Consider the following 27019-nt stretch of genomic DNA (forward strand, 5'->3'; position numbering starts at 1 on the left):
TTGGAAGGTTTCAGGAAAACAGATTGTCTCTCTTTTTGTCCTGATCAATCTATATAACAACCTGCCTGAAATGAGCTGATCAGACTTTAGCCACTTTGTGTCACAATGTTTTTATGGGTTGTGCAACCATTAACCAATAACCAACAAAGGTAAGACCCATCCACCTTATCACCTGAATCTCCCAACAGAGCACCGTTATGTTTTTTAAACCTATCAACTCGCAGAGGGGCGTGGGGAGTGGCAACCAATTTGCATTTAAAGCTAGACAGAATCAGCACATTTGAAACAGGTCTGAAACAGAGGGGTTTATGGCATACTACAATACATGACCTGTTTAGTATTTCGAGCCCTATAATGTATTGTTGAAAAAGATTATAATAGGGGACCTTTAAAATAACTGAAGAAAAAACTGAATAGGATTAAGTCTTTGGAAGTGAGACTTCCAAGATTTCAGACATGTGCATATAGGCACGAACTATAATGAACATTTTGCAGCCTATATTCGGTGCATAATCCCACATAGATATTTTTATCTCTTTCTTCTCTCTTTTTTAAAAATTTGCAACGCTGAACTTCTGGGCCAATGACTTTTGAGCGCCTGTTTTTGCTTGTGTATTTTAAAGATGTAGATGTTGATCTTTTTGTGTTCATTTTAAACAACTGTTGTAGTTGCATATGCTCACACAGCTGGGTAGAGACAGAGACAGCCAGTCAAACATCCTGCCTTCAAAATAAAAGTATCAATATGTTTGAACATTTAGGGGAAATATAGCTATAATATACAGGTATTTTGCAGGTGAACGTGCATTTAAAGTTTATCAGGCTAAAAAAAACAAGATTGTTTGAAGAAAAATTATACACTTCTCCCTATGGATTGAAACTTAAAATGTTTACAGTAGGTGATCTCAATCAACTTGCAAAGGCAAAATATATGGTGACTTGAAGTAAAAAGTGTCTACTTGCATTGATTTGTAAATTGATTGAACAAAAAAAAATGTTGTTTCTCTATTTTTATTGCAATTATATTTTTCTGTCATTTAAGCTCCCTCGGCCTCTGGCAAATATACATATGAAGATGTTACAGTATCCATTAAAGTGTGAAACATTGAAAACTGATTATTTACATTGGCTGCGTATTGGCACTGCTTACTTAGCTGAACCTAAAGTAAAATACATAATGTTTCTCAATGGAATCTCTCAAACGTATTACCTACACAAAACATAACTTTGCAGGTAAGACATAAAGAACACAAAATGAAGTGCATTCATTGCCGTTTTTATTTTGAAAGTCTTTAGCAGAAGTACCATAATGTGTTATCAATGAGTGACTTGACAGCGCTGACGGAGTCCAAATACGCGTAAAAGTTGTCCACTCCTCCTCCTCGTGTTTGAGGCTCGTTTGGCTCCTGATATAAAAACAGAGCTGCTCTCTGTCCCCGCTGCGTTCCTCAGTCTCCTCTCAGCTAGCAGGCAGTTTGCGCCAAGAGGCCGAAATACAGGAAAAAGAGCAGGACGATCTCTGGCACATTCCCCAGGATGGAGGTAACAACTCTATGACTCTGGGCGTAGTTGTAGCCTGTACTTTAAGGCAACTTGCGCAGATGTTTTTAACGTGTATTGTTATGTGCAGCCATGTGCACTTGAAATTAAACATTGCATCATGGCAGTTTAGTGAGTAACCAAGTAATGCTGTTTATGGTCTGTGTTATTTCTGTCATGTGTCTGGAGTGCAACCCTGGAATACTTTCACAGAATTTGTGTAGAGCTGCAAAGATAATTGTAAAATTAATCGCTATCTATTTTTAACCATTGATTAATTGCTGAGGCAATATGTTATGCAAATATGTCAGTGTTTTTTTAAACCTTTCAAATGTGGACGTTTTTGGTTTTTCTCACTCTTTCTCTTTTTCAACTGAATATCTTTGGGTTATGGGATGACAAAAAAGACCTAGGATGAAACGATTAGTCAATTATCTAGAAAATTAGCTGAACCTGAATACATAATACAAATAATCATTTATTATAATAGTTGCAGCCCTATGTGTGCCATTGCATCTATGCATAGATGCTGTAGTGTTGTTGGCTACTTTTAACATTAAAAAGCACTCCTAATTATCTTTACAGTATTTACATCATAGCTTTGATTTTTAATGCAAAGGTTTAACTTATGATATAAATAATTATATGTTATATATTCAATTATGTAAATGCAATAGATAGCTGCATATGATGTGATACATTTAAACTCTATGAAAGGATGGCTGTACTTCTATTTCCTGAGGGTGTAGTTCTGTTAATTACACACACAGTTGGGCTCAGTATGTGTGTTTTTAGGCTGATGGGGCTTAAAAGTAGAAGTTCTGTGGTAGTTTCTTCATAACAAGTCACCGCCGTGTGAGTGAAGGGAAATCGAGCTGACACAACATCTCTCAAGAGCCAGTGTTTGGGCGTTTTGATGAATTTGTGAACTAAAGGCCATTAGTTGATTTTGTCTTCATAGGAAACCTGGATTTTGTTGTTTTGTATAGCAATTTCCCACCCATTGTACCCTCAGCTGACGAGCCATGCATGCTTAACATTTACCCTGAAGCTGAAAAAGTTTCCTTCTTCCATAGTTTAGGTTCAGGTTTGTGGTCTCCTCTCCTCCTGGCAAAACAAGCAGCTCCTTCTGACTTTAACATCTTTCTTTCAGTATTTAATGTCATGTGGCAAATAGGAAGAGAAACGCCCATTTTTCCCCCGCAGCACGTGAGGGAGCACATTAGTAATCTACCACAGAAATACACTCACATACGTACACCACTCAACGTTAGGACTCAGATGTGGCCTGTTCAGCTTGGATTTCAAACCTTATTTTTCTTAAAAGAATTTGGACTGCACCCAAATCTGGAAAAGAAGAAAGAATGATGAAAAGGTGGAGGGGGGATTTTCTTACCAAACCTTTTGTTTCTGATGTACTTAGTCTCTATGAGTTAGAGTTGTTTGCTACAGGGTCAACAATTATTGTTGAATTAAATTTTGTCGTTATGAATCCTTACACACCAAGCCCAAATCTCACCAGCTCAATTTTAGTAAAAGTACATTTTATCTTCATTTTATATATATATATATACGTATGTATATAAATATATATATATATATATATATTACCAGAAATTACAACCCAGTTACTCAATATTGACCACTGACATTGTTGTGAGCAGGAACTATTTTCTTAGTAGTTTTACCTTGCACTTATTGGTGACACCCAAGCAATAGTTATTGAGTCTTGTCACATTAACGAGTTAAGTGATATCTGTCACCTGGTTGACCAGACAATTGAGTTTTGTGCTTATATTTTGCTTTCAGTCAGATAATTTTTTACCAGGAAACAAATTGACACCTGCAAAATGGATCAGCTCTGCAGATGTAATCTGTTTGGAATAGGACACACTTGTCTGCTGCAGTTTGAGATTGATGTATGATATTTTTGCATGCTGCATTCTGCCTAAAGCACCTGCAAACAGTCACTGAAGTAGCCTGTGAAGTCAGTCTCCCACTCCCCATCAACTGCCTCAGCTTTGACCTCTGGTGACATCACACATTAGTTTGCTGCATTTCTAACTTCAGCAATGGGCTGTTAATGTTCAAAAACACACATTTACAGCTGCCTTAGGTGTGCAGGTTGACGCATGGAAATTCTAAAATGTTGTGTTTCCTGTTTTGCATCTAAAAGCTTTTTAGATGACGAACTGGAAAGTGTACGTACTGTAACGTACATGTGTGTGTGCATGCTGGTTTGTTCTGCAAGTGTGTGTCGGGTTGTGGATTTAGGGGTGGTGGTTTTCCTTTGATGGAAAAACAACACCACTGCTAGAGGAGTGAGTATTTGGGGTTTCCTTGCCAACCATATGGTGTGCACATTTATTATGTAATGCATAGTAAAGTTAAAAGACCAATAACAGAGGGACTCAGTTTCTACCAGCCAGACATTTGCTAATGAGGCAGTTTTTTTCCCAATTTCCTGTAAAATATGTGATTTACCTGATGACCCAGTATTAGAATAATTGTTAATATTTGTCTGGGAAACTTCTATTGCTTGCTCCTACTTGCAATACAGTCAATATAACTAAAACCAGTATATAGGCAAGTGTCATGGTAAATAACAAGTTTACTGTAGTGTCCTTTTAAAGCTTTGTGTTATTAAAATAAGGGTTGTAACAACACATGACATGGATATGTGACGATCCAATGATCTACGATCCAAAAACATGGAAGCTAAGTGAAATTGTTGATGTGCCTTTACTTTGAAATTGCCATGGCACCACTGTCGCCATTTATAACCAGTCGCACCTCCTTCCTAAATATTCAGTGCTTAAACATGAGATATTTAGCACTCTTTAGTGAAGAACAGGTTGCTTTTAATTATACACAAAAAGAATAGACTGTTTTTCATTTAAATATTTAGGAGAGAAAGTGTAAAATCATATTTGAGTTTTTTTTTTGTGAGACAGATTGTGTTAAATGCCGTCTCCTGAATCGAATTCCAATAATTTTGCAGATTTTGTGTTTGTTTGTGTATTTCCAACCCTGATAGACATTATCAGTGAGGGACAGATGCAGTCTGAGGTGTCTGCTGAAGCTCTATATTAAGCTGTATGTGTTTCAGGGCAGTATGAATGGCTCACTCTGTCCCTAACATAAAACAGACACCTTACTGACCGTGAAGCCCAGTGGAATGTAAAGCATCAGCATCAAGGAAAGCCCGTTCTCTAAGTCACGGTACAGTTAGGGTTGGATCTGTGCTCAGCAGAGTCTGAATAAAATGTATTCAATGTTATCTGATTTTACAGATAATGCAGTTCTGAGCCATGATAAGATCAGCTGGATATGGAGGACATAGTGATGATAGGACAAACCACTAGCATCTCATGTGACTTTGAAAACTCAGATTCCACTGATGCTTCCTGTTGTGGCTTTTTGATCCTAATATCCTGCAAACTACATCGCTTTTATCTGATATTTGTCTTTTTTATCTTGTTTCCTGTTGTCTTTTCTCATATTTAATCTTTTTTTTGAAACCAGCACTTTACAATGCTTATTATTTCTAAATCAATTGAAGAAGAAAGGCAAACAAAAGAGTTGCATAGTTTGCATAGTCACTTCTGTTTGTCTGCAATCTTTCACAACATATTTAGTTTCCCAGGTTACGGTAGGGTGGAAACTACAACTACTACTTTTTATGCAAGTTGTGCTGCTTTCATAGCAAAAGTAACTTGGAATTGCTTTAAGAATTACTAAGGTAGTATTAATTTATTTTGAACTCATCAGGCATTACAAGATATCTCCAGTTAGCGGTAGTGGTATTGTGTTCAATTACACTTTAAAAAAGATAAAGAAAGGAGCTACGTTCAATATAAACACTGCACATTCCAAAACATTGAAAATACAGAATGGATTCAACATGCATGAATTATTTATTTCTACATATATCTATATATCGGCCTGACGGATACATACTAATTATATATATATATATGTATGTGTGTGTGTGTGTGTGTGTGTGTGTGTGTGTGTGTGTGTGTGTGTGTGTGTGTGTGTGTGTGTGTGTGTGTGTGTGTGTGTGTGTGTGTGTGTGTGTGTGTGTGTGTGTGTGTGTGTGTGTGTGTGTGTGTGTGTGTGTGTGTGTGTGTGTGTGTGTGTGTGTGTGTGTGTGTGTGTGTGTGTATGTGTATAGATATATGTGTGTGTGTGTATATGTATACATTTGTTAAACTTAGGAACCCCAGTGTTTTTGGGAGATTGCAGTGCACAGATGCACAGATGCAGATTAAACCAGTTTGTAGTAAATGGGTGATTCCTTGAAGTTAATCTAAAATATCAAACTTCTTGTGTAGATTTTTCTTTAAAGGTTTTGCTCCTTGGCATGTTGCCTGTATTTACATCTCGCTGCTGACTTCCTGCGTGGAAGCTTGGCTGGTTGGAGGATTTGTTATGATGAATAAAATGGTTCATAAAACCTCATGATTCCTGATTTGCCTTTTATTGCAAAGCCATTTATGTTATTTTCCTAAACATTTTTAGGATTTGTCGCCATTATAGGAATTCACACTATATGTGAAGTGTGTTTTTTCTCTGAGTCCTGCTATCAAGAACAAGGGGCCAGTCTGAAGCAGTGCATGGGGCAGAGAGATAGCCTGGGTGGGAGAACAGATAGCGAGGATTTGTGAAAGAAAAACACGCATGCTCTTGGTTTTAAGGAAGTTATGTCATGGATGGACTCATGTAAAATGAGGCAGCCTGCGTCAGACTTTAGGCTGTATCAGACATCTGCAGATTGTCAAACAAGTTGAATTTAATCAGTTTAAGTCTACAAATGGCCAATATGGGCAGACAAGGTAGAAACTCTGAGGAACCATAATCATCTTGGCTTTAGAACCAGCTTCCAAATCTCCCTGCAGAACCGTTACCCATATTGGCTGCACCCCCCCCCTCAAACCACCCTCTTCTAAATTTGGCATCCAGCCATGCTCTTTATTTCCTTTTTTGGCAGAAAGTAGTGCAAACACATTAAGTGCTGCATGCTGCTTGTGCTTTATAGGTGACATTCTTTCAAACCCAAGTTTTTCATTTAGTAAATAATTGAGCTGTGCAGGTTAAGCTTAGAGACCAGGTGCATACATTATCATCAATATTATTAACAATACAACAAGTAATTATGGAGTGTGATCCCCTTCAGAGTGTTTTACATGGAATAGTTGTAAAGTATGCAATATGCAAGCCTGCCATGACTGAATGGATGCCAAAGCCTGTGGCGATGGATCTTGTTGTTTGGAAGGTGCTGGGCTTTACTGAATGAAGTCATCCCATGTTTTTGATACTCTGCCTCTACGTCAACAATCTGATCCACTGTCCAGATGGTTTTTGTCTTTGTGATTGCAGGGTCAGAGTGGATGAGAATACCACAGCACCATGTAGAATCCCCAACAGATGCTTGTATCAATGTTATCTTGCTTAGGTTCAAAGATTTGCAGGACGTACTGTCTGCTGTGGGCCGTTTACATTTCTTTCTTTTATATCTTACCCTGCCCGTTGATTGCACAACAGTTCAGCCACTGTATCACATTGAAATATCAGGTTGCCTGGCTCATCATCTGTTCTACTCTCTTCATAATTTGGCAGTCAAATTGCAGATAAAAAGCATATCTGCAACGCCTCATTTAGTGTTGACTTTTTTTTTTTGCATTTCTCATGTTTTAGAAGCAGACATATGTTGGTCTTGTGATCTTCTTTGAAGTCATTACTTTATGACGCACCTTTCTATGCTCAGGTCATCTGGATTTATTTTTCTTCTCTCTGGATGCTTATTATTTTATACCATATTTCACCCTACATTATTAGTCTGCAGCACCTCCCATTTACCTTGAGGTAGGCGCTGTAATGCCTCGTAGATAAGAGTGTACATTTACCTCATTCTTCAGATTGAGAGACTTTCTAGTTCTACACAACGCATTTAAATACAGACATGAACATAGTGCCAGTGAGGGCAGTGGAAAAGTGAGATATTCTGATGAGGTCCAGTCCAAAAACACATCATGTTTTCCTGGAAAGGAAGCAAGCGAGAAGGTGCCTCTCTGCTCTCTTACCTCATAACAAGTGTAGGCAGAAGGGAGTTGTTCTCTATGATGGTTTTCCCCCTGGCAGAACACGCTGACTTGTGAAAACAAAGTCTGCAGACTCAAACTGAAGCCATTATGCCTGGCTATCTTATTGAACAAGTGCTGGCTCAACAGCTGTGCTTTGGTGTGCTTTATTTATCTTTACTTTGAAAGATTTCTACTGTGTGGGGCTCAACAGCAAGAGCTTATGGGGATTGAGACTTCCTAGTGAAGGGTTAGAGATCCTGAGCCAGACTTCATCTTTATCAATTCCATAGCAGATTACATGGTCTGTTGCTCTCTGATCACCGTTGTTGTATCAAGCAGATATATTAGGATTTACTCAGACTAACATCATGTGCTTCTCCATGCCTCTGGAAACAGGAACGGACAATAGCAGGCTTTGTAGGATCTGTTAGTCTCTGTGTTCTCCTTCCACATCTGCCGGTCATACAGTAAACCTCGTGTCTCTATCCACAGCCTGGAAATTAAGACTCCGGTTATTTGGGATTAACCTTTACTTATCCAAACACTGCACACTGAGGATGCACACACTTTTCCCTGCAACACTCTGCTTCACATTTACACTGAGCATTTACCACGGTCTTCTTCCGAGGCTTTAAGGCTCATGTGTACTTATGTATGAGCCATATCAGAGGTCACCATTTTTCTTTTAATCAACAAAACGGGCTATTAATAAAAAAAACATGAATATTCAGTAATACTGGGTGGTATGGACATAATGTGTATACCATAAACTGATATAGATGTGTCCACTGCTTTCAAATAGATCTGACTTAAATTGTCCTGCATTGATTTTGTGAGCATTGGATTTTATTATATTTGAGTTAAATGCTGCTCCAAGTTAGTTTGATTCATTAAGACTTTCCTCAGTTTTTTTAATCTTAGTTTACTGTGGAGGTATGCAAGAAAAACAATGTTTCCTTCAAGGGTAATTGATGTAAATTGTCATTCTGTGGGGTCTATAATGTTGTTGAGGGCCGTGTAGCTCATTTAAATGCAGGACTTATTTATGGTAGTATTTTGGTTTTCAGAATTAAAGCATCATAGTGGCAAACAACCTTGATTTATCAGCTTGGGGTAGACTTTCTCATGTGATTAAATGCAGCATTTTTTTGTGGCATGATTTTTAAGGAAGAATAATTCATTGCAGTCTGCCACAATGTCTTTTTTGATACCACCCCTTTAGGGACATCAAAGTCAGCCAGCCAGTCAGCAGTACCTCAACAGTATCAATGTACACTTGAGTGTTCACAGTGGTGCCAATGTACTGCGCTATAAATGAAGTGTCATCTGTGAGTGAACCACACTTGGCTTGGGGATTCAAACTAGCAAGTTAGCACTTTACTATCGTCCAAGCAACCACTGTTCCCTTGAATGCCAGTGTTTCTAAAAGCATACACTTTTTCTGTCATGCTTTATGGATTATATAAAGTAAAACTCTCTTAAATAACAGTGCATTAACTCTGTACTGTATGTGTTACTTTAAAACTTGCTACACCTAAGGGTTTGTTTCCATGGGAGTTAAGAAATAGCTTGTTTTGGTTTTTTTGCATTGACACAGACCTGCTTTTTGAAAAACTGCTCTAACAAACCTTTTAAAACCAAAAAAAGACATGCTCAACTTCTCTGTATGTATGCTAGATTACCGCATGTTTCAGACGTTGTGTAGCATATCCAGGGACACTCTCTGAGGAGCTGAGGGGTTTCAGAGCTGAGCTGCGATCCAGGCTGCCTGCACAGCTCTGGGGCTTTTTCCCAGGCCTGGAGCCCCAGAAATAGAGTCTGCCCTGCTCTCTCCTGCAGTGAACCAAAGTTTCCCACTCTTCCACAGAGCCTAGGGTCCCAGCTGACTTAAACATGCACAACACTGATAACTAACCGAGGGCCTTGCATGTTTTCTTGAAGTAATGTCTCTTTTATCATCTGAGTGAAACCGTTAGGGAAATCGTTTGAGTTGACATTTTTAATATAAAAGATAAAAAAACCAGTAAAAACCTATGCTACGCTACAATGTAGTTCTGAAGAAACAGTGGATGTGTTGATGCTTGTAATACATTCCTACAACATTTTAAATACAATTGCATTTCCCACTTTATATTCTGTATGCATGTTCAGTGAGGTATTAGCATTGAGTCTGACATTATTTTAATTCTGTATGAAGAAGCTAATTAAAGATGAGGGCTGGCTTTGAAACGGACGCATGAAAGGATATTAATGGATCTGAAATGACTTCTTCTTAAACTACAAATAATTCTTAATGCTAACAAAGATTTCACATCTTCGTATAGCAAGTAAATGATCATTTCTAAAATCATACAAATATGTAATGTCCTCTTAGCTAGAGGTCAGAGCTAGAGGTCATTCTCAACATGTACATCTTAATACTAAACCTGTGTTAGAAATATAAGTAATTCACTTGTAAAGAAAGTAATGATGTATGTTAGAGGGAGGCATTACACAATGCTCATGTCCTCTTGTCTCATATAAATAATGTTTCAGAAAGTCTGAAACATTAATTTCCATGAACTGTTGAGACTAGGTGTTTTGCTCTGAAGGAGGCATTTGTTTTTAGAAGACAGGAAAGAGTTAAACAATTAGAGGTTACAAAATAATGGTGTGGAGGGTGGGTGGTCCCTGGTGATTACTATTTATCACGGATAAGAAAAGAGAACTCAGGAAAAGGGTTGGGATGTGGATTAGGACACGGGGTGGTGAAGAGAAGCATTTGCAGAGGCACTGCAGAGCTAGCTGATGCTGTAATACGTTTGGGTGGAGGTAGCAAGGTGATGAGATCATGTTGAGAACAAGGGGAGAAAAGGAAAATAAAAGCTTGTGACTAAAATTTGGAATGCTTGTATCTGGGATTTTTGGGAGATGCATGTTTCCATGGGCAACAGTGCAAAGAGGAAGGAGTGAACACCCAGGAAATGTGACCGAATTACCAGCTGTGAGGAGACGCATGAGCTTTTTAGTAGTCAATAAAACAGAATGTATATGAAATGCAGCATTAAAGCCAGAAAGAGAAAGGGTGGGGCACCATAAGCAGTGGCTGTACAATGCTATTCATTCAATTATAGCGACATGATGCAAGAGAATTTGCGGGAAAAAAAGGAAAAACGGAATACAACTTTTGTTTTCAGAGCTCACATTTGTGTGTATTATAGCCTTGAACTTACTTATCACTAAGGCCACAGATATGTGGAGTGAGTGAATATTCATTAGGGCAGCACGGAGGGGGGATGTTTGGCAATCAGCTTGGGAATAGTGGGAGAGACCAAAGTAAAGGGGCCAAGAAGTGATAACAGTGTGAGTCTGCAAGGACAGGACCCTCCTGTCACTGGCTGCAGGGTGATGTTGAACAGCTGTGCAGAGAGGGGCTCACTTCCTGTTTCCAAACCCAAAGCAAACACTCTTAAGCAGAAGAGATGAGTTCCTCCAAGGACAGCATTGAACCCAAGTGGTTTTTAGTTGGTTCTATATTCCCCTTCCTTTCTGCTGTGTTTCTCAATCCGTCTACTTTTCCTTTTGAGAACAGGGAAGTGGAAACTTGTTTTTTATTTTAGAACTTCCTATTTTGCTGCAAACGCCTCTCTGCACTCTCTAGGTTTAATGCAAATATATTGTCATAAAATCAATCCCCTAAAACCATAATTGTGTTGTTTTTCTGCCAATAAGATTCTCCAGTTTTAAATGTACAAAGCAACATGTTATGACTGTTTGATAAGAATGATTTTCTTTTCTAAAAGGATTCTCCATCCAAGCCCTCTGTGGCTGAGCTGGCTGGAAAGTTCAAAGGACACATTTTACCAATGCCCGGCTCAAATGGCGAGGTATCTTTTCTTATACTTATAGAGTAATTATGAAGACATAATGGAGTGCTTGTGATATCAGATTTTATTTACATCCCTTCTGCATTTTGTTTGCAGTTGCCATTTCGAAGGACACCCCCCTGCTCGCTAAAGTTGCAGAAACAAAAAGATGACAATGAAGAATCAGATGTATGTAATTTTCCCTTTTTCTGACACATTAGCTAAAAATCTATCTACTGTAAACACAAAGGCAGTGTTCAGGAAACAGACTTGGATCTGTTTATTGTATATATTTTTTTCATGTGCTGTTGACAAATCGACAATTGATCTATTTGTTATTCACTGGAAAAGTGTTAGTTTATTTACTTTGTTACTTGTTAGATGCTTTTACCCAAAGCGACTCACTCAATACTGTGGGATATCCCCACAGGAGCAAATTGGGGTCACGTGTCTTGCCCAATGACACAGTGACAATGCTGACTGCAGTGGGTGTCAAGCTGGAATTGAACTGATGCTCCCCTGATCTTAGTCAGAGCTTTAGTGGGTTAACACTGTTATTGTTTCAAACCACAAAAACCTTCTTTTATTCCATCTTTATTTCACACAAACCAGAGCACAAGACACAACAGAATTCTAAAAAATATATACATAACAAGCATGTACATCAAATAGTTGTTTCATTTATTTAATCTATAATACTATACTTAATAAGTGCTACATGCGCTTGTAAGTCAGTGTGAGCTTTCCGTGTTCTAATGTTTTTTGTGATTTTGTCTTTCATTGTTTTTGTCTGACTATTTTTTTTGCAGAAAACTGTCATCTCACCGAATCCCTTTAGGATCAAGACCAAGAACTCCTCCTTTATTGAGAAACTTCAGGTAGCTGCATCTTACATTTACATTTTTGGCGAGAGAAATAGGAACCAAAACAATTTCTCACCAAGAATCAGTCTTGCGTGTTATTATAGGATGTAATATACAGGCAGAAGTAATCAAGAGTCTGTATAATCAGGTCATTTTGATAATGTAAAGCATTACTGCCCCCTACTGTTCAGTTGACTTTGGTGCCGAGCTCATCGCATGCTTAGAAAAAGGGGAAGGGCTTGTCCCAGATGCCACAATCGGCTCAGATAAATGAGCTAATGGGATCACAGGCCACCCTGCCTCGAGTGAGGCTCCAACTTATTTTTCCTTTTCAACCACCATCGTTCCATTAGTTAGCAATTCACACGGTGGGCAGCCATGGGACAAAAGGGCTGCCGCTTCTCACTCTTCCTCTTCTCCCCAGTGGAGGTAGGATACTCTACTTTAAACTTAAACAATGGTTTGAAGATAAACTTGAGCTCTTGTGTACTTTTAGTTCTTAGTGTGAATAAGACAGGTGTTGTTTTCAACACCTTAAAGGGAATTACAGGCTGTACTTGTAGCAGGTGAGTTTTCAAAATAGGGTGGTGACCGGTGCAAGCAGAGCAATGTCCTATTTGCGCACCAGTATACTACTTTTTGTTTTTAAGAAAGCTAGACATTTTAGGGTGTGATTAATGTCTGTATTTAGTATTTTTTATTTTAATAATATATCCATGTTGTTTAAATTAGCATGGCATGGATTCATTTTCCCTTCACCACTTTATTATATTTCAGAATATAAATAATATAATGTAGAATGTATGGCTCACTCTCTAAAAACAAGTAACATGTGACTTTGAAAAGTGATGTTGAAATACATTTATATTCCATTGTTTTAAAATGAAGTCTTGTTAAAAACAATGTTCTAAGGAGAGTATAGTGTCCATGCTTCAGGATATTGTTTTTCTGTAGGCAAATCTTGCACTGTCGCCCACTGCTCTGCTGCCTTCACCCAAGAGTCCTGAGGTGAAGCTCCAGCCAAGCCCGCTGTCCCCCATCACCCCCTACAGACCGCAGAGTCCCACCCTGCTGTCCTCACATCTGTCCAGTGAAGAGGATGATCACATCAGCTTCGACAGCCCTCCTGAAGGCATCCCGCTCCCCAACTTCAACAAGGTAAACATACAGACAAATGCAACGCTGCACAATTGCTTCACAAAAAAAGGATAAAGTAGATCTGAGCTGTTACAACGCCTCCTAATAATGCATTTGAATTGTTGTGGTAATACTGTCATGTTGAAGAGCACCATACTGTATATCATCATTTCTAAACTTTGTTTAGAGTTTTTAGTAGTTTAATATGTGTTATTTGCATGTTTTTTGTGCAGATTTTGTCTTCTGGGTCACTAAATTAAAAACACAAGCTGATACCATATTGAGGCCCCTTGTATGTTTCTCACCCTATCCACCGACAGAGTTGTGTCGTCACAACCGGACACATGGTCCCATTCCTTGTTGACGTATTTCTCAGCGTGTGCTCTGCATCTTCTCTTTAAGCAGTCTCGGATAAGCCGGACCAAGATGCCCCTGTAGTGCATGAGCGCTGCTGCGAGGGGGATTGAAGATGTAATCCCTTTAGCCTAGTTAGAGTTCCTAGGTAACATTTTGTGCGGCGCTCTCACGCATATGCTGCTACTGACAGAAATAATTTGATGATATAAATAAATTGATGTTGAATATAACTTCTTAGCTGGGTCAATCGTGTCTTGATATTGTTTACATTTTTAGTTAATCTGAACTGTTGTTTCCCAACAGACTCGGGCAAGATTATCATTCAAAAGACGCCCACCCACAAGACAGCACAGAAGGTCAGCCGGAGAGGAGATAGGAGCAATCGGGTGTGCTCATTCCCCATGTGAACCCCATGGCCCAAAAGCAAATGGGAACATGGACCACGTTGTTGAATATGGACAGCCAGCAAGTCTGAAAAAAGCTGAAGAGAAGGACAAGGACTGTGAACAAACAGAGGATGAGGAAGCACAGAGTGACTCAAATTGCAGGGGAGATCGAGAGGAAGATCAGGAAGCAGAGCAAACCCAGAACATGGAGGTTATGGAGGAGGAAGAGCAGCCTTTAGAGCCTAGCACTTCCGAGCAGATAGAGGGCGATGTTGAGACAGAGATGGAGGAGTTGCCTGAGGAGGAGCACTAAGGAGGAAAAAACATGGTGTAAACTATGAAGAACAAAATGAAAATGAACAAACATTTTTTGCTTTGATTTAAGAAAACTCTTAAAATACTCTTCAACAAAAGATCATTTGTTTTACATTTCTTGTTACCTGCTCTTCATAAGTCCCTTTGTGGCCCTCTCCTGGCTGTCTCTCAGAACAGGTCTACAAACACTGGAGAGTTATGAGCTGCAGCTATTGCCTGTATAATGGAAATCAGCATCAAGGTCGATACAATATCCATTATCACGCAGGAGGAATGTTGTGTCATATTGAATCAAGTCTTCATGAGAAGACTCTCATTATTACGAGAATTTGCTTTTTCTTCTTTGCAAATCAAAGACATTGTTCACTCCCAGGTCAGAAGTATCTGTCATGTGCAAATGACTTTGGAAATGCTGAATGCTGATACCCAAAAGCTAAATATTATTAGACTACATACAAATATATATATGTATATTAGCAGATATATAAAATGTTCTGATGTCACAACAAATCACTTTAGGTTGAAATGATGTACAATGCTAATCTAGTTTTCCTTTCCTCTGCTTGTTTCATTTTGTATTCTACAAAAAATTACAGTGCTACAGCGGAGGGGCTCGGGTTCTCAGCAATTGTTCGCACAAATGTTAAGAAAATAAAACTTATTTTCTTTATAAAGGGAATGGTTGATATTGCATGTGTTTGGAAATGTATTGGGGTTGAAAAAAATCATTATTGAGGTAAATAATTTTAATTCTGTAAATCTGTCATTTTTCATCTCCTGAGGGATTATTATTTAAAACAGTTAAGATTTTATAGTTAAGAAAGGTTGCTGATGGTGAATTGCATAGTCAAAAATGTGTAAGCCCTATGGAACACCCAAACATGATTCAACACGTTCCCTGGTCGAACCTCGCCGGGCTGTGTCTGGGTGTTAGGACTGACAGTTTTACACAGCTCTAGATTAACAACCTAATTGCACCTGTTATGCTTGCACATATAACACCTTGATATATTTATTTGTATTGGAGTCACATAATTATCTGCTGTAGATCTGCACATTTTCAATCCGAGCAGAGAAGCTCAGACTAATCAGAAGCTCGGGGCAATTACATAAGTGACATGTTTTTGAAGAAAACTCAAATAGCATTTCCATGTGAGCTAATGTTATTATGACCATAATACATTTTTCTGGGGGCTGAGGGCATTATCCGTATGTTATAAAAACATGGTAAAAAAAAGATTGTTAAATGATGTCAACTGGTGGCCATTTAGAATTGCAAACATTGCAATAAAAAAAAGGTTTTAGTCCAGAATTTCATTTTTAACATTTAGCTAGAATGTAAAGCGTATCTAAAAAAAAAATAATCCTTAGTTTAATTATTTATCCAAAAGCCCTTTTAAAAAAATATATGTTTACTGTAAGTAGCCTAGTACATGTTTTAACCATGTTTACAGCGTAGATGGAGGTGAAATGTGCACCATAACAAATTATTTGTGAAGTTAACTTTCTTATCTTATTTAAGTAGCAACCATGGTCGATTCTTATAAGGCTTGTTTAAATCAACTTAATGACTTCAATTAAATAATTATACCTTTATTCACATCATCAGGACTCTTTGACTCTTTAAATTTGACAAACGAAGCAAGGAAACAGTTCCTAACAGGCATGTTGACTTATTAAAGGTGTTGGTGTCATTTGGTTAAACAAATATTCATAACACTTTCGAGGCCTTTACCTGGGGAAAATAAATCACGTGGTATGCGCATTTCACATACCTATCATCAACAGTACGAAGTGCACGGTAGTTTCCATTATATTTAACTTAACAACGGAGACTGTATTTACAGTAAGGCGCGTTGTGACTCGCACTTCTCACTGTAGTCATTTCCATGTAATGTCGGGATGTGTCACGTTGTCGCCACGTCTGTTAACGTTCTACTGCTTCTTACTTGACAACGCCTTCCGACGTCAGTGCAGCGAAACGCCAAGGAACTCACCTGGTAGGCTGAGAAAAGGACGAGCCGTGAGAGAAGAAACACATTCCTTCGACTCGAAAACCAAACAAAAAGGTTCCCACGAGCTGTCAGATCTAATAATGTGAAATTGCGACCTACTGTTTTTTGAGGAATTCTTGACTTCTTGAACCGCATCTGGTCAACGTGTATGCTGACAGCGCGGTTTCATTATTAAAGTTGTAGTTTAAAGACACTTCCGGGTTAGGATTGCTCCCATTTGGAACTGGGAGTTAGAAGCCAGCATGGAGCTACAGACCATGACCAATGGGAACGATGGAGCGGCATACTTTTCTGAAGAACAGGTAAGTTCATGGGCTATGCTAAAAGGGTGAGAGTTGTAGCAATTCTAATTAGAAGAGGAATAATAACATGTAAGTAGGGTAATAATAAATGTAATATAATGCAAGCTTATGATGATATTGATAATATGAAACTAATCTTTGATAGTTTCTTCAAGATAACTAACTAATGAAACTTTTTTTATTTCTGGCTGTTCTGTGTAACATAATATCAATATAGTTATTGCACAATCAATAGTATTTGCCTGCTCCTAGGTGTCAGCAGGCAACGGAGATGGTGCGGCCTACAGATTTTCTGCTCTACCAGAGACAGACAGGTTGCTTTCTGCACAGGTGAGCTTGCATCAAAGTTTTCAGTACATCCCAGATATTTGAATAAGAGATAAATACATGTGGCAACTTGTTTTACTCACTTGTTTTCCGGATTTGTACAAGATAAAAAAAAAATGCCCACACCCTGTCCCCAGATGACTTATCCCATTAAAGGGAGGAAAGTGACATTTGCATGCTGTCTCTTTTTGTCAGACTACCGGTTGTAATAGGGGGACAGTGCCCCCTGACCATGCAGTGGAAGCTCAAATTAATCTGGAAAATATGGAAGAGGTATGGAGACTCTTTGTTGAAAAAAAGATGATGTAAATATGTTGTTTCTTGGGCATTTCTTCTTATACTTGGAATAAAGGAAGTGTAACGTTTCTGTTATCATGTGATAACACATTATTTTCCCATGCATCCCCTCGATACCAAAGAGGACAGTCCAGCTACATAAACATTCTTGCAACTCTCTTGCAAACTAGTTTTTCTATGCTTTTAATCTCCTAAATGATGTCTCATTCAGATGATGCTCCACATGAAACGCTAGTATGAAACTTGTGCCCCTGAAAAGTGAAGCCCTATTGTGACAAATTCATTTCATTATGCTTTTAGACAAGTGCCGTGTGCAGGGTAAAGCAAGAGCTGAATGAGGTTATCTTCTGGAGAGTCAGACTGTGGATGGCCATCATCTTCTTATTTCTCATCATCATTGCTGTGATTATCATTTCGATGCTTCTGTGCTCAGGTAAGGTTTCCTGATGGGTGTGTTGTTTATTGTGGAGTGTTAGATAATGTTACAAACTAAATAAAGAATTACGTAAACTAAGTGAAAAGTCAGGTAAAGATTTGATTTACTTAGATATGTGCCAAGGCTTTGACAGAGTCTCTGTTTTTCTTTCTTTGAACAGTGATTCATGAGGACAAGGATGACATCTTTGATCCCTCGTCGTTTAATGTTCCTCAGTATTTCAATGGGAGCTTCCAACTGCCCAATCTGGTCTTTAAAGAGGAACTTTTCAACATGTCCTCCATTGAAAGCCAAACACTCGCTGGTGAACTTCAAGAAAAGGTTTTTACCATTTATTAGCTGTTTTTCAAATAATGTACGAAATAAAACCAGATTTACATTTATAATTCAGTATATTAAGTAACAAACAATATAAAATATGACTATAAACATTATATTGCATTAGTGTCTGTCTTAACATGACAAATAGGGAACTGATGTGAAGCCTACCATATAAATGCTTAATATATAACCATACACCAACACATATTTCATAACAAGCAACATCATTTTTTTTTCATTTAAAAATGTACATTAACAAGTTATGAACAGAAGAATATGATAAATAATATAAAATAATACAATATTTTTAAAAGGTTGTAAAGATCTATTAAGGTTTAATGCTTCCAATGCCAAAACGTTTACCTAGTGCCTTAGTTTTTTTAAACTGTTTTTAAAACCGCTGTTCACACTTTATATTACATATTTAAGTTGTATTTAGTGAGAGAACTGCATAGCCAACTTCATTCACAACTCACAATTGACCATTATTTGGATGTAAAACCTGGCACATTGTGAAACGGAAAAACAAAAACCTGTTCATAGCTGCTGTTGCTGAAACCTGCTATGTTTATCTCTTGCAGCGATATAAGAGGCAAAATAGAGCTCACAGTCTATTGAAAGTATGTCGGTATCAGCCAAAAACATTTAGCTCTCATTGTTTGCTTCTGCTTGTGTCAACCTGCCCCACCCAGCTGGCTGACCTCTACAGATCCTCCCCTGCTCTCGGACGATACTTCTCAGAAGCAGACATATATGCGTTCCGGTAAACACACATCACACTCAAATGTTTATGCACTGAAATGTATATACTGTCAGCTATAGAAATAGAGTAAGCTTTTTTTCATTGTAGATTTTACTGAAAAGTTGTGTGAACTTCTGTTTTACTCTCCTTACAGGAACCAGTCCGTCATCACCGACTACCAGCTGACATTTCTCATGCCTGCAAAGCAGCAGGATCAGCTGAGAAACGTAACTCTGAGCAGGGAGATGGTATACAACGTGTTCAGACAGTTTCTATATGACCAGGAGCCGGATGAGTCAGGGTATATTTTCATCGATCCAGTTTCCCTTAAGATGTTTTAAAACACTAGGAACACGTGTTGTACTTCATACAATTCTGTTGTTTCTGCTTTCACTGTCATTTAAGTGAAACAGTGAGCAAACACTTAACATCCTTCAGTAAGATGGATGCTTGTAGCACATGATTCTCATACTTGTGTGTGATTTTTCCCCATGTCTGCAGACATGTTGCACATGCTGCAGCTTTACCACAGAAACCTACATGTCCACAGTCACACACACCCCTGTAGGTCATGCTGTGTGTGAGATCTCATGGTGTGTTCTGGTGCATTAAGACTGTTCCTTTTTTCAAAATCAATCAACAGTGCCTGGAAATCTACTGTCAAACTGACTTTGAATTGATTTTTAGATTAGCATTGTGCCTTGTTTAACTGCAAGTTTAACTGACAGAATATTGGTATAAATGTAAATGCTGTAATTATTTATTTTCATTCGTTGTCTATCACTGTGATATCTTAAGACTGTCAGTACAAAACCTGTGTCTTTATACATGTTTTTTTTTTACATATGAATAAGTTTTTATATTTACATAGCTATATATAAGTAAAGCTGTGCATGGCTGTATAAAACTATATTTTCTATTCGAAAATAAGTGACCTGTTGTATTTCTTACGGTTTTTGTGATTGAACAGCAGAGGGAGTGCATGTCATGACATGCAGGTGAGCTATTACTGGTTCCTTTGTATGTTTATCTTGTCTTCCTCGATTTCTCTCTCTCCGTTTGGAGGGACAATCAATTTGTCACAGCTGAAACTATGCAGTTAATCGGAAGCTCAATGTAAAAGTTATTACAGTACATTAAGTAAATGTGTGATTCTGTTAATCTTTTATTTTTTTACAATGAACTCAAAAATAAATAATAATGCCTCCATGGTGTAAACACATATTAAGTTGGCATTTCTGTTTTTTAAAGATATTTTTGGGGGGCTTTTTGCCTTTAATCAGATAGGACAGCGGAGAGTGACAGGAAAGTGGGAGAGAGAGTCGGGCTGGGATCCGGAAAGGACCACGGGTCGGGAATCGAACCCGGGTCGCCAGCGTACGGTGCAGGTGCCCCAGCCAGTTGCGCCACGGCTGGGGCCTAAATTGGGATTTCTATAGTTTGTTTGGTGTTACAAGAAAAACATTGTCTCTGAATGATTGCACAGTTATTTTTTTGAGGTACCAACGTTGGTTATTCTGAGAAGACAAAGAACCATGTGAACACATTATTGTTGAATAATGTTTTGAAAACAGACATAAATACTGAGCCTTTTTTCCACCTGGGCTCCCTAAGGGGAAATACTGTATAGGCACGTGCAGTCCTCAAACATCCTTGCTGCATGACAGTCACATGCTGGTCAAAAGGTCAAGTTTAAACAGCAGATCATCAGTGGGATGCAAGTGATTTCAACAGCGCATTATTGTGCATAAAACCATATCACTCCACCTGCTCTTTGAAACCCTCAAATATTGCAAATGTTGAATAAACAAGAATAAACCTTCACATTTGGGGATTCTATTGATTTTGACTGGATCTCTGTAAGCTGCTCTTTACTGTATCTAGGGGTTGGCAGGGTGTCTGCAGGTTTATCTTTGCTCTGTGTAAGTAAACACTTTTCTTAATGTATTGGCAGCAGTGAGTGACCCTGTGCCATGGCACATGGCATCAGCATTAATCTCGGTTGTGTTTACTTAATAGATACTAGCTGCCTGTGCTGTCTGTGCTGCCTGATGTCTCTGGTGCTCCATCTTTTCACTCCTATTCTGAACGTTGGTAATCTTCTAAAGCCAGATTTACTATAATAAGCTCTCTGATCTTCAATAGCCTGGTTGGTTTAAAAACCACTACTGTCTTTACTTTATCGTACCCACAATCCTCTATTGGCCATCCCATCAAGAGCCACACTTGGTTCACGCACGGGTAATGGTTCACAACGCCTGGTTAAAAGTGTATCAATCCAGATCGGTGGGAGTTTTATTTAATTCCATTGACTCACACTTACTTACATGCCAGAGATGCAAAATGACTGCTTCTTAAACACAATAAGGATAACGTTTATGTCATCAGATTGATGATTATGTTCTGTTTTAGGAAATTATTTTATAACCTTAATCCTCTTAATCCTCACGTTTTCTGCCTCACATTGAAAGTCAAAACAAACATGTCTGCCTTAGCCTGTCTCTATGTTGATATCACAAAAAAGACCTTTGAGTTATTTTAAACCAAACTGTTTGATCACAGGCTGGAAAAAGTTGGAATTTTTTTTTATTCTTTTAAAATGTTTGGCAAGGAAAGTCAATTTATTTAAACAGATCTTCTTTTTACAGGTAAACTCCATGTCATTTTTATCAAATGCGTACAACAACAATTATGTACTTTGATAAAATAACTAAAATGCTGAAAACCACAAACCAACACACACACACACACAAACACACACACACACACACACACACACACACACACACACACACACACACACACACACACACACACACACACACACACACACACACACACACACACACACACACACACACACACACACACACACACACACACACAGAAAACCACCTCTCGATGATCTGTCTAACTAAAACTGGGGTCAATGAGTAGGCAGGAAATGATCTGTCGCAGACAACATTATATTTCAATCCTCCACATGCATTATTTGTCTCCCTGTGAGTAATAATAATAATAATAATAATATATATATTCAGGGTAGATTACATTACATCTGAAGTGGCTTTTGCTAATACCTCTTACTTAACATACCAGGAAAACTACTTTAATGTCTTACCAAACAACCCCCTTTTATTTAGGTGTACTGATGAGGATTAGGGGATGATCCATTTGGTCTCTTAAAACTTTTCAGCAATTGTTCGGCTCATACTATTTGTTCCTTAACCTGATTAAGTGCTAAACTGTTTCAGATTTGAGCACTTGAGAATTGTTAAAAGTATTTAAAAATCCCTTCAAAAGGCCAAACTAACACACCAAGACCTTGATGAACACCATAGAAAATAAATGTTGCTCTGATTTAGTATAAAACACTTTTGACAAATGGAGATTTCTGCAAGAATTGTATTTTTCTTTTTGCCAAATATATCGTGAGTACTTCTGTTATGGAAACTTCTCAGTAACCCTCTCACTGTCAATATTAGTAGGAAAGCAAAAGAACAAAATGTCATTTTTCAAAAAAGGCTGGCAAAACACCCCACATAGGAGAATATTAAACATAAACAGAAATAACATCTACATTTAAAATGTATATAGGTTTTATTACCAAACATTTCATTATTTTATTGTATTGTATCTAAAGTGTAAAGTCATTCATCCCAAGTTTAATCAATATTTATATCTCAACAAAGAGCCATAGCGTATGTTTGCCACAGACGTTGACATGAAATGTTTCATAGAATAGATTGGTATGCAAACCGACTGCAGCATCCCTTATTGACCAACACCCTCAGCAGTCAATTCATTACTTAGCAATATCATTATTAGAATTTCAGCATTAAATCATATCTAGAATTATTTTTGGTCCTTTAAATGTTGATGTACAACCTAAAATTCCAAATTGAAAAACATACATATGTAATGTATGTGTTATATCTCCTAGCATGTGTGTGTTTCAAATAGGATTAGTTGGTTCCAAGAAGAATTCCCTTTGTTAATTCCCTGGGGAATCCAAGAAATGTGTGATAAACTTAGACAGTTGGCATACAGTTGTGCGTGCACATTTAGATTGGTTTTGTATGCATTAAATATGTGCAAGCGAAAATATAAAAAATATATATATAAATAGTTATTAAAATACATGACTAAAGAGCAAACTAGAAAAAATATGAAAAATAAAATGAGTTTGTAAAAAAAATGTAACTTTGACCCTCAGCTCCATGGCAGAAGTCCTTATTAAAACCTGTGTGCTCTAAGAGTCAATAAGTCAAAAGGGCTTCCTTTGTAATGCATAAGAGTTCTTGTTCCATCGAAAGTAGTAACCAAGCCCACTTCCCTCATATAGCATGCAATGTCTTGTGGTTCTTGGAAGACTCCTGCAGTTATCCAATTAAGAGGTTATGTCTTCTTTTGGCTGTGCCAGGACTTAAAGATTAAGGTGGTTGTAGCATGACATTTCAGCCTGACCTCAGTGTTGCCAGAGCTCTGTAGGAACTCTGTTCACTCTAGTCTCAGCCTCACCACTGGCTCTTCACAGGATTCTGAACCAAATTACATCTCTGAAGGGAATAATGGGTGCCACATACTGCACCCTGGATGATATCCTGGAGGAGGACATGCATCATTGGTACACCAAATTCATGAAGGAGTCCCCTTCAGGACTCATAACGCTCTTTGAGCTCAAGACAATGCTTGACATGAACGGTATGACAGAGGACGCCAGCAGCTATGTTGACCAGGTCTTCTTCACCTTTGACATGGATGGGGTAAGAAATCGCTTGAGTTTTTATTCACTGTCCAGGGAACAATTGATTGTGTGATTCATTCAAAGTCTGGTAACAATTTTCCAACTGACAAGACAGTAGCTTGCAAATTCCTAATGCAAGTACCATGATAAATCTAATCAGTTCTTTGGTGTTGTAGACCTGGAACTTTGAGATAATAAGAGGTTTGCTGCATTATTTTACGTTAATAATGTAGTATCAGTTGAAGTCTCTAGATCAATTGAGGTTGAACTCTAGAGTCTTTGAGTCCTGACGTCTTTCACAAAGCTTAAAATCTAAGGTCAGAAATCATAATCTGCTATAGTTTCCTCAGAAAAACATTGCTCTCCTTAGACTTTGCATAGAATGAAACATTGCTAAATTAAATAGTGTAATTTTGAAAACCTTCATTATAAAATACCTTTTGTTGTTGTTGTTTAATCAAATTGATTCATAGTCCTATTGATAACTGTACTTTTTATGTGTCCTTTTTCAGGATGGCTATATAGACTTTGTGGAATACATCGCAGCAATTAGTTTATTACTGAAAGGAGAAATCAACCAGAAACTAAAGTGGTACTTCAAGCTCTTTGATCAAGATGGAAATGGGAAAATTGACAAGGATGAATTAGAAACCATATTCAAGGTATGTTTTCTTCTTTCTTGTTCCGACCTTTTAGTTTTACAGATCTTAAAGACTGAGCATTTCAAAGTGTTTTGAATGGTTAAGCTTAGCCACTCTACTCTAACCAGAAGACATTGGCCATGAACCGGACATGACATCTAATCCAGGGGGCTTATTATCCAACTCCAAGTCTAAATCTGGCCCTATGTCCTCATTTATTCACTAAAGCAGTCATACTACATATTACATGTTCACTTTTTACCTAGTCCCCATTCTGTTACTGTATTAACTGTAGGTACTGAACCTTAGGTCAAGTAAAATCATAACCTATAGAGTGGATTTAGTCATAGTAGTAATTTTAGAGACCATATTAGGTGTAGAGGAACCAAAACAAATTGTATTTGTGTGTTTAACATATCATTCAATATGAAGAGTCCTATTTAGGGTTTGCTTTCCTGAGCTGAATGAGGGAAGAAGAAGTGTTTAATTTAATTGATTAACCTTTGCAAGTGTGTATTTAACTAACAATTAACTATAACTCCTCCAACAGGCTATTCAAGATATCACCAGAAGTTACGAGGTCCCTCCAGAGGAGATTGTAACTCTTATATATGAGAAGATTGATGTCAACGGAGAAGGTCAGAATTATAGTCAATCCATGACTAATGTAATGATTTCGTTGCCAAGAATAACACAATAGTGTTCTTTAGAAATAATGTCTCCATAACTCTAGTAGTCCTGAAATGTCCGAATATATGATTTTTTATACCCTTTTTTACACTGTTTGAAATGTGTTCATGCCATTTCCATCTTTTCTATGTGTCCTCAGGTGAGCTGACTCTGGAAGAGTTCATCAGTGGAGCCCACGATCATCCAGACATCATGGACATGCTCGCCAAGATGATGGATCTTACCAACGTCTTGGAAATTATTCTTAACGGTCAACAGAAGAGAGCTATAAACTGAACGTGAAGTCAACAAGCTGGATTGTGTGGAAAATTGTGATTGCGCTATTCGAAGGATTTTTGGAATGCAGCAGTGTTTAGGAAAGAATGTACTGTACATACTTGATCGGTAAAGAGCAAAGTCCCATCTCAAATTGCATTGAACTGAAAGACTGACTGAGCAGTACCACACAGATATGATGTCATTGAGTGAGGAAAACAGCAAACCTGTCCTCTCCCCTCTGCTTGTGCTCTTACATATCTTGAACGATGGCCCTCCAGTTTTGTTAATTTTAAAACATTTTAACAAGCTGCGTGTTTCGAAAAGTCTCTCAATGAAGGAGGACACATCTACTTTCAGGTTCCCATCGTGGCTTGTGTAGATGATGCAAAGGGTGGTGAATGAATCACTTTCATTGACTCTTGGTTTACAGAACTGTCGGGCACAAGAAGACAACTGCCAAAACCTAAGCTAATTTTGTTACACACTTCCTTAGAGAAAAAACTCCCTATGCCAGACATAATTACACATTTGGACGATAACATCTTAACACTATACTTTAGGTTAACATTTAAATCTCTTTCCCTGAGACTGTTTGTTCTTGTTGGTTTTGTGTTGTTGTGAAATGTGAAATGTGCATAAAACTACACTGTTGCTTGTATATGAAGTAGATGGTACCTGACTATCCATGTATTTTACTGCATGTACAAATATTTAACATGAAATGTATTGCTTTTCTATATTTGACAATTATTTTACTTTCAATGTTGCCTTTAAATCCCAAAAATGTTTTGTTGAAGACAGTTTTTTCACTCAATTAAGATACAGGTGTACACAATATCAGATTTATATAACATGTTAAGGCAAAAACGTTTATGATAGCGATACATTTTGAAGAAAGAAAATAATTAAAATAATAATGATTTCCTTCAAATTCCTCTTTAACTTAGTTTAGTGTTTTGTCTGTTTTTTGGCAAATGTATACCCTCATACTGTATGTACTGTATGTGGGCACTTGGGAGAGGGAGACAAAGTATAAAAAACCAAAAGCACTGGATTACACTACATGTTATAATGTGTATTATATACATGCTATTAATATTGTTTTTTCAAAACAGGTAATAAGTCTGTCTGCCCATCTATGTTGCTATGTTAACTCAACGGTCGATATAGTAATACTACGAAGCGGCTATTATCATAAAGCAGTGTCTTTTTGTGACAATAAATGGTATTTTTTCTGTTTCTGGTGGTGCTTGGCTCTTCTTCTGAACTAGCTTTCCAAGGGACAAATTGTGTCAACCATTTCTCAATTTCTGTTTACTATGATCATGTTTAAGCTTAATTTTATTTTTTATTTCAAGTTTCCATGCCTATGCAATGCTATGGACAAACATAGCCTTGAGTTCAGGAGTTCTCTAAGATGACCTACAAATGTAAACAGAACTGACCTGAGTTTAAGGCTCTTTCTTTTGCTGCAAAAAGTGACATGCCTCAGCTAACAAAATTGTAATGATTGAATACAACACAAAGTGGTCTCAGTTGTCAGGCAAGCATAATGATCTACATTGTTAAGGTTTCAAGAAAGGTTCATTGAGGTGCATGCTGTTCAGACATTATTATGACTCTGTGGTTGTGTAAATCAAATAAGATAACAGTTTGACTCCACATAGCACCCAGCGCGCTCCTAAATGCATCGGCTGATGCAATTATGTAACTGC

At 37.8% G+C, this 27019-nt stretch overlaps 3 protein-coding genes across 4 annotated transcripts; all 3 read left to right on the forward strand.

Annotated features, from left to right (window-relative positions):
* Positions 1 to 1394: 1394 nt before the first annotated feature.
* Positions 1395 to 15287, forward strand: zgc:153184 (uncharacterized protein LOC751652 homolog). Its single transcript, XM_063907163.1, has 6 exons — positions 1395 to 1542; positions 11408 to 11491; positions 11588 to 11659; positions 12280 to 12348; positions 13288 to 13491; positions 14131 to 15287. Exons 1-6 carry the CDS (start codon positions 1537 to 1539, stop codon positions 14524 to 14526), a joined length of 831 nt encoding a protein of 276 aa, XP_063763233.1. The 5' UTR covers positions 1395 to 1536; the 3' UTR covers positions 14527 to 15287.
* A 1134-nt stretch (positions 15288 to 16421) lies between these two features.
* LOC134880299 (TPA-induced transmembrane protein homolog) lies at positions 16422 to 20792 on the forward strand. 2 transcript variants are annotated; one of them, XM_063907165.1, is made up of 7 exons: positions 16442 to 16845; positions 17098 to 17175; positions 17368 to 17445; positions 17770 to 17902; positions 18066 to 18226; positions 18919 to 18989; positions 19123 to 20792. In XM_063907165.1, the coding sequence occupies exons 1-7, from the start codon at positions 16786 to 16788 to the stop codon at positions 19307 to 19309; spliced, it is 768 nt and encodes a 255-aa protein (XP_063763235.1). In that variant the 5' UTR covers positions 16442 to 16785; the 3' UTR covers positions 19310 to 20792. The 2 variants fall into 2 exon arrangements, with proteins under 2 accessions (XP_063763236.1, XP_063763235.1); XM_063907166.1 differs by lacking the exon at positions 17368 to 17445 and having other exon boundaries at positions 16422 to 16845.
* A 2644-nt stretch (positions 20793 to 23436) lies between these two features.
* Positions 23437 to 26543, forward strand: guca1c (guanylate cyclase activator 1C). The gene is made up of 4 exons (XM_063907443.1): positions 23437 to 23734; positions 24228 to 24377; positions 24907 to 24994; positions 25186 to 26543. Exons 1-4 carry the CDS (start codon positions 23540 to 23542, stop codon positions 25320 to 25322), a joined length of 570 nt encoding a protein of 189 aa, XP_063763513.1. The 5' UTR covers positions 23437 to 23539; the 3' UTR covers positions 25323 to 26543.
* Positions 26544 to 27019: the final 476 nt, after the last annotated feature.

The sequence above is a fragment of the Eleginops maclovinus genome, chromosome 18, assembly GCF_036324505.1.
Source record: "Eleginops maclovinus isolate JMC-PN-2008 ecotype Puerto Natales chromosome 18, JC_Emac_rtc_rv5, whole genome shotgun sequence".
Classification (NCBI taxonomy): Eukaryota; Metazoa; Chordata; class Actinopteri; order Perciformes; family Eleginopidae; genus Eleginops; species Eleginops maclovinus.

Bases quoted from the DNA above. Each gene is read 5' to 3' on its own strand.
- zgc:153184 (XM_063907163.1), top strand. The intron at 11,660-12,279 runs GTATGTAATTTT...TTTTTTTTGCAG, and splicing joins ATGACAATGAAGAATCAGAT to AAAACTGTCATCTCACCGAA. The intron at 13,492-14,130 runs GTAAACATACAG...GTTTCCCAACAG, and splicing joins CGCTCCCCAACTTCAACAAG to ACTCGGGCAAGATTATCATT.
- LOC134880299 (XM_063907165.1), top strand. From the start codon at position 16,786: ATGGAGCTACAGACCATGACCAATGGGAACGATGGAGCGGCATACTTT. The intron at 17,903-18,065 runs GTAAGGTTTCCT...TTCTTTGAACAG, and splicing joins TTCGATGCTTCTGTGCTCAG to TGATTCATGAGGACAAGGAT. The intron at 18,227-18,918 runs GTTTTTACCATT...TGCCCCACCCAG, and splicing joins CTGGTGAACTTCAAGAAAAG to CTGGCTGACCTCTACAGATC.
- guca1c (XM_063907443.1), top strand. From the start codon at position 23,540: ATGGGTGCCACATACTGCACCCTGGATGATATCCTGGAGGAGGACATG. The intron at 23,735-24,227 runs GTAAGAAATCGC...GTCCTTTTTCAG, and splicing joins TCACCTTTGACATGGATGGG to GATGGCTATATAGACTTTGT. The intron at 24,995-25,185 runs GTCAGAATTATA...ATGTGTCCTCAG, and splicing joins GATTGATGTCAACGGAGAAG to GTGAGCTGACTCTGGAAGAG.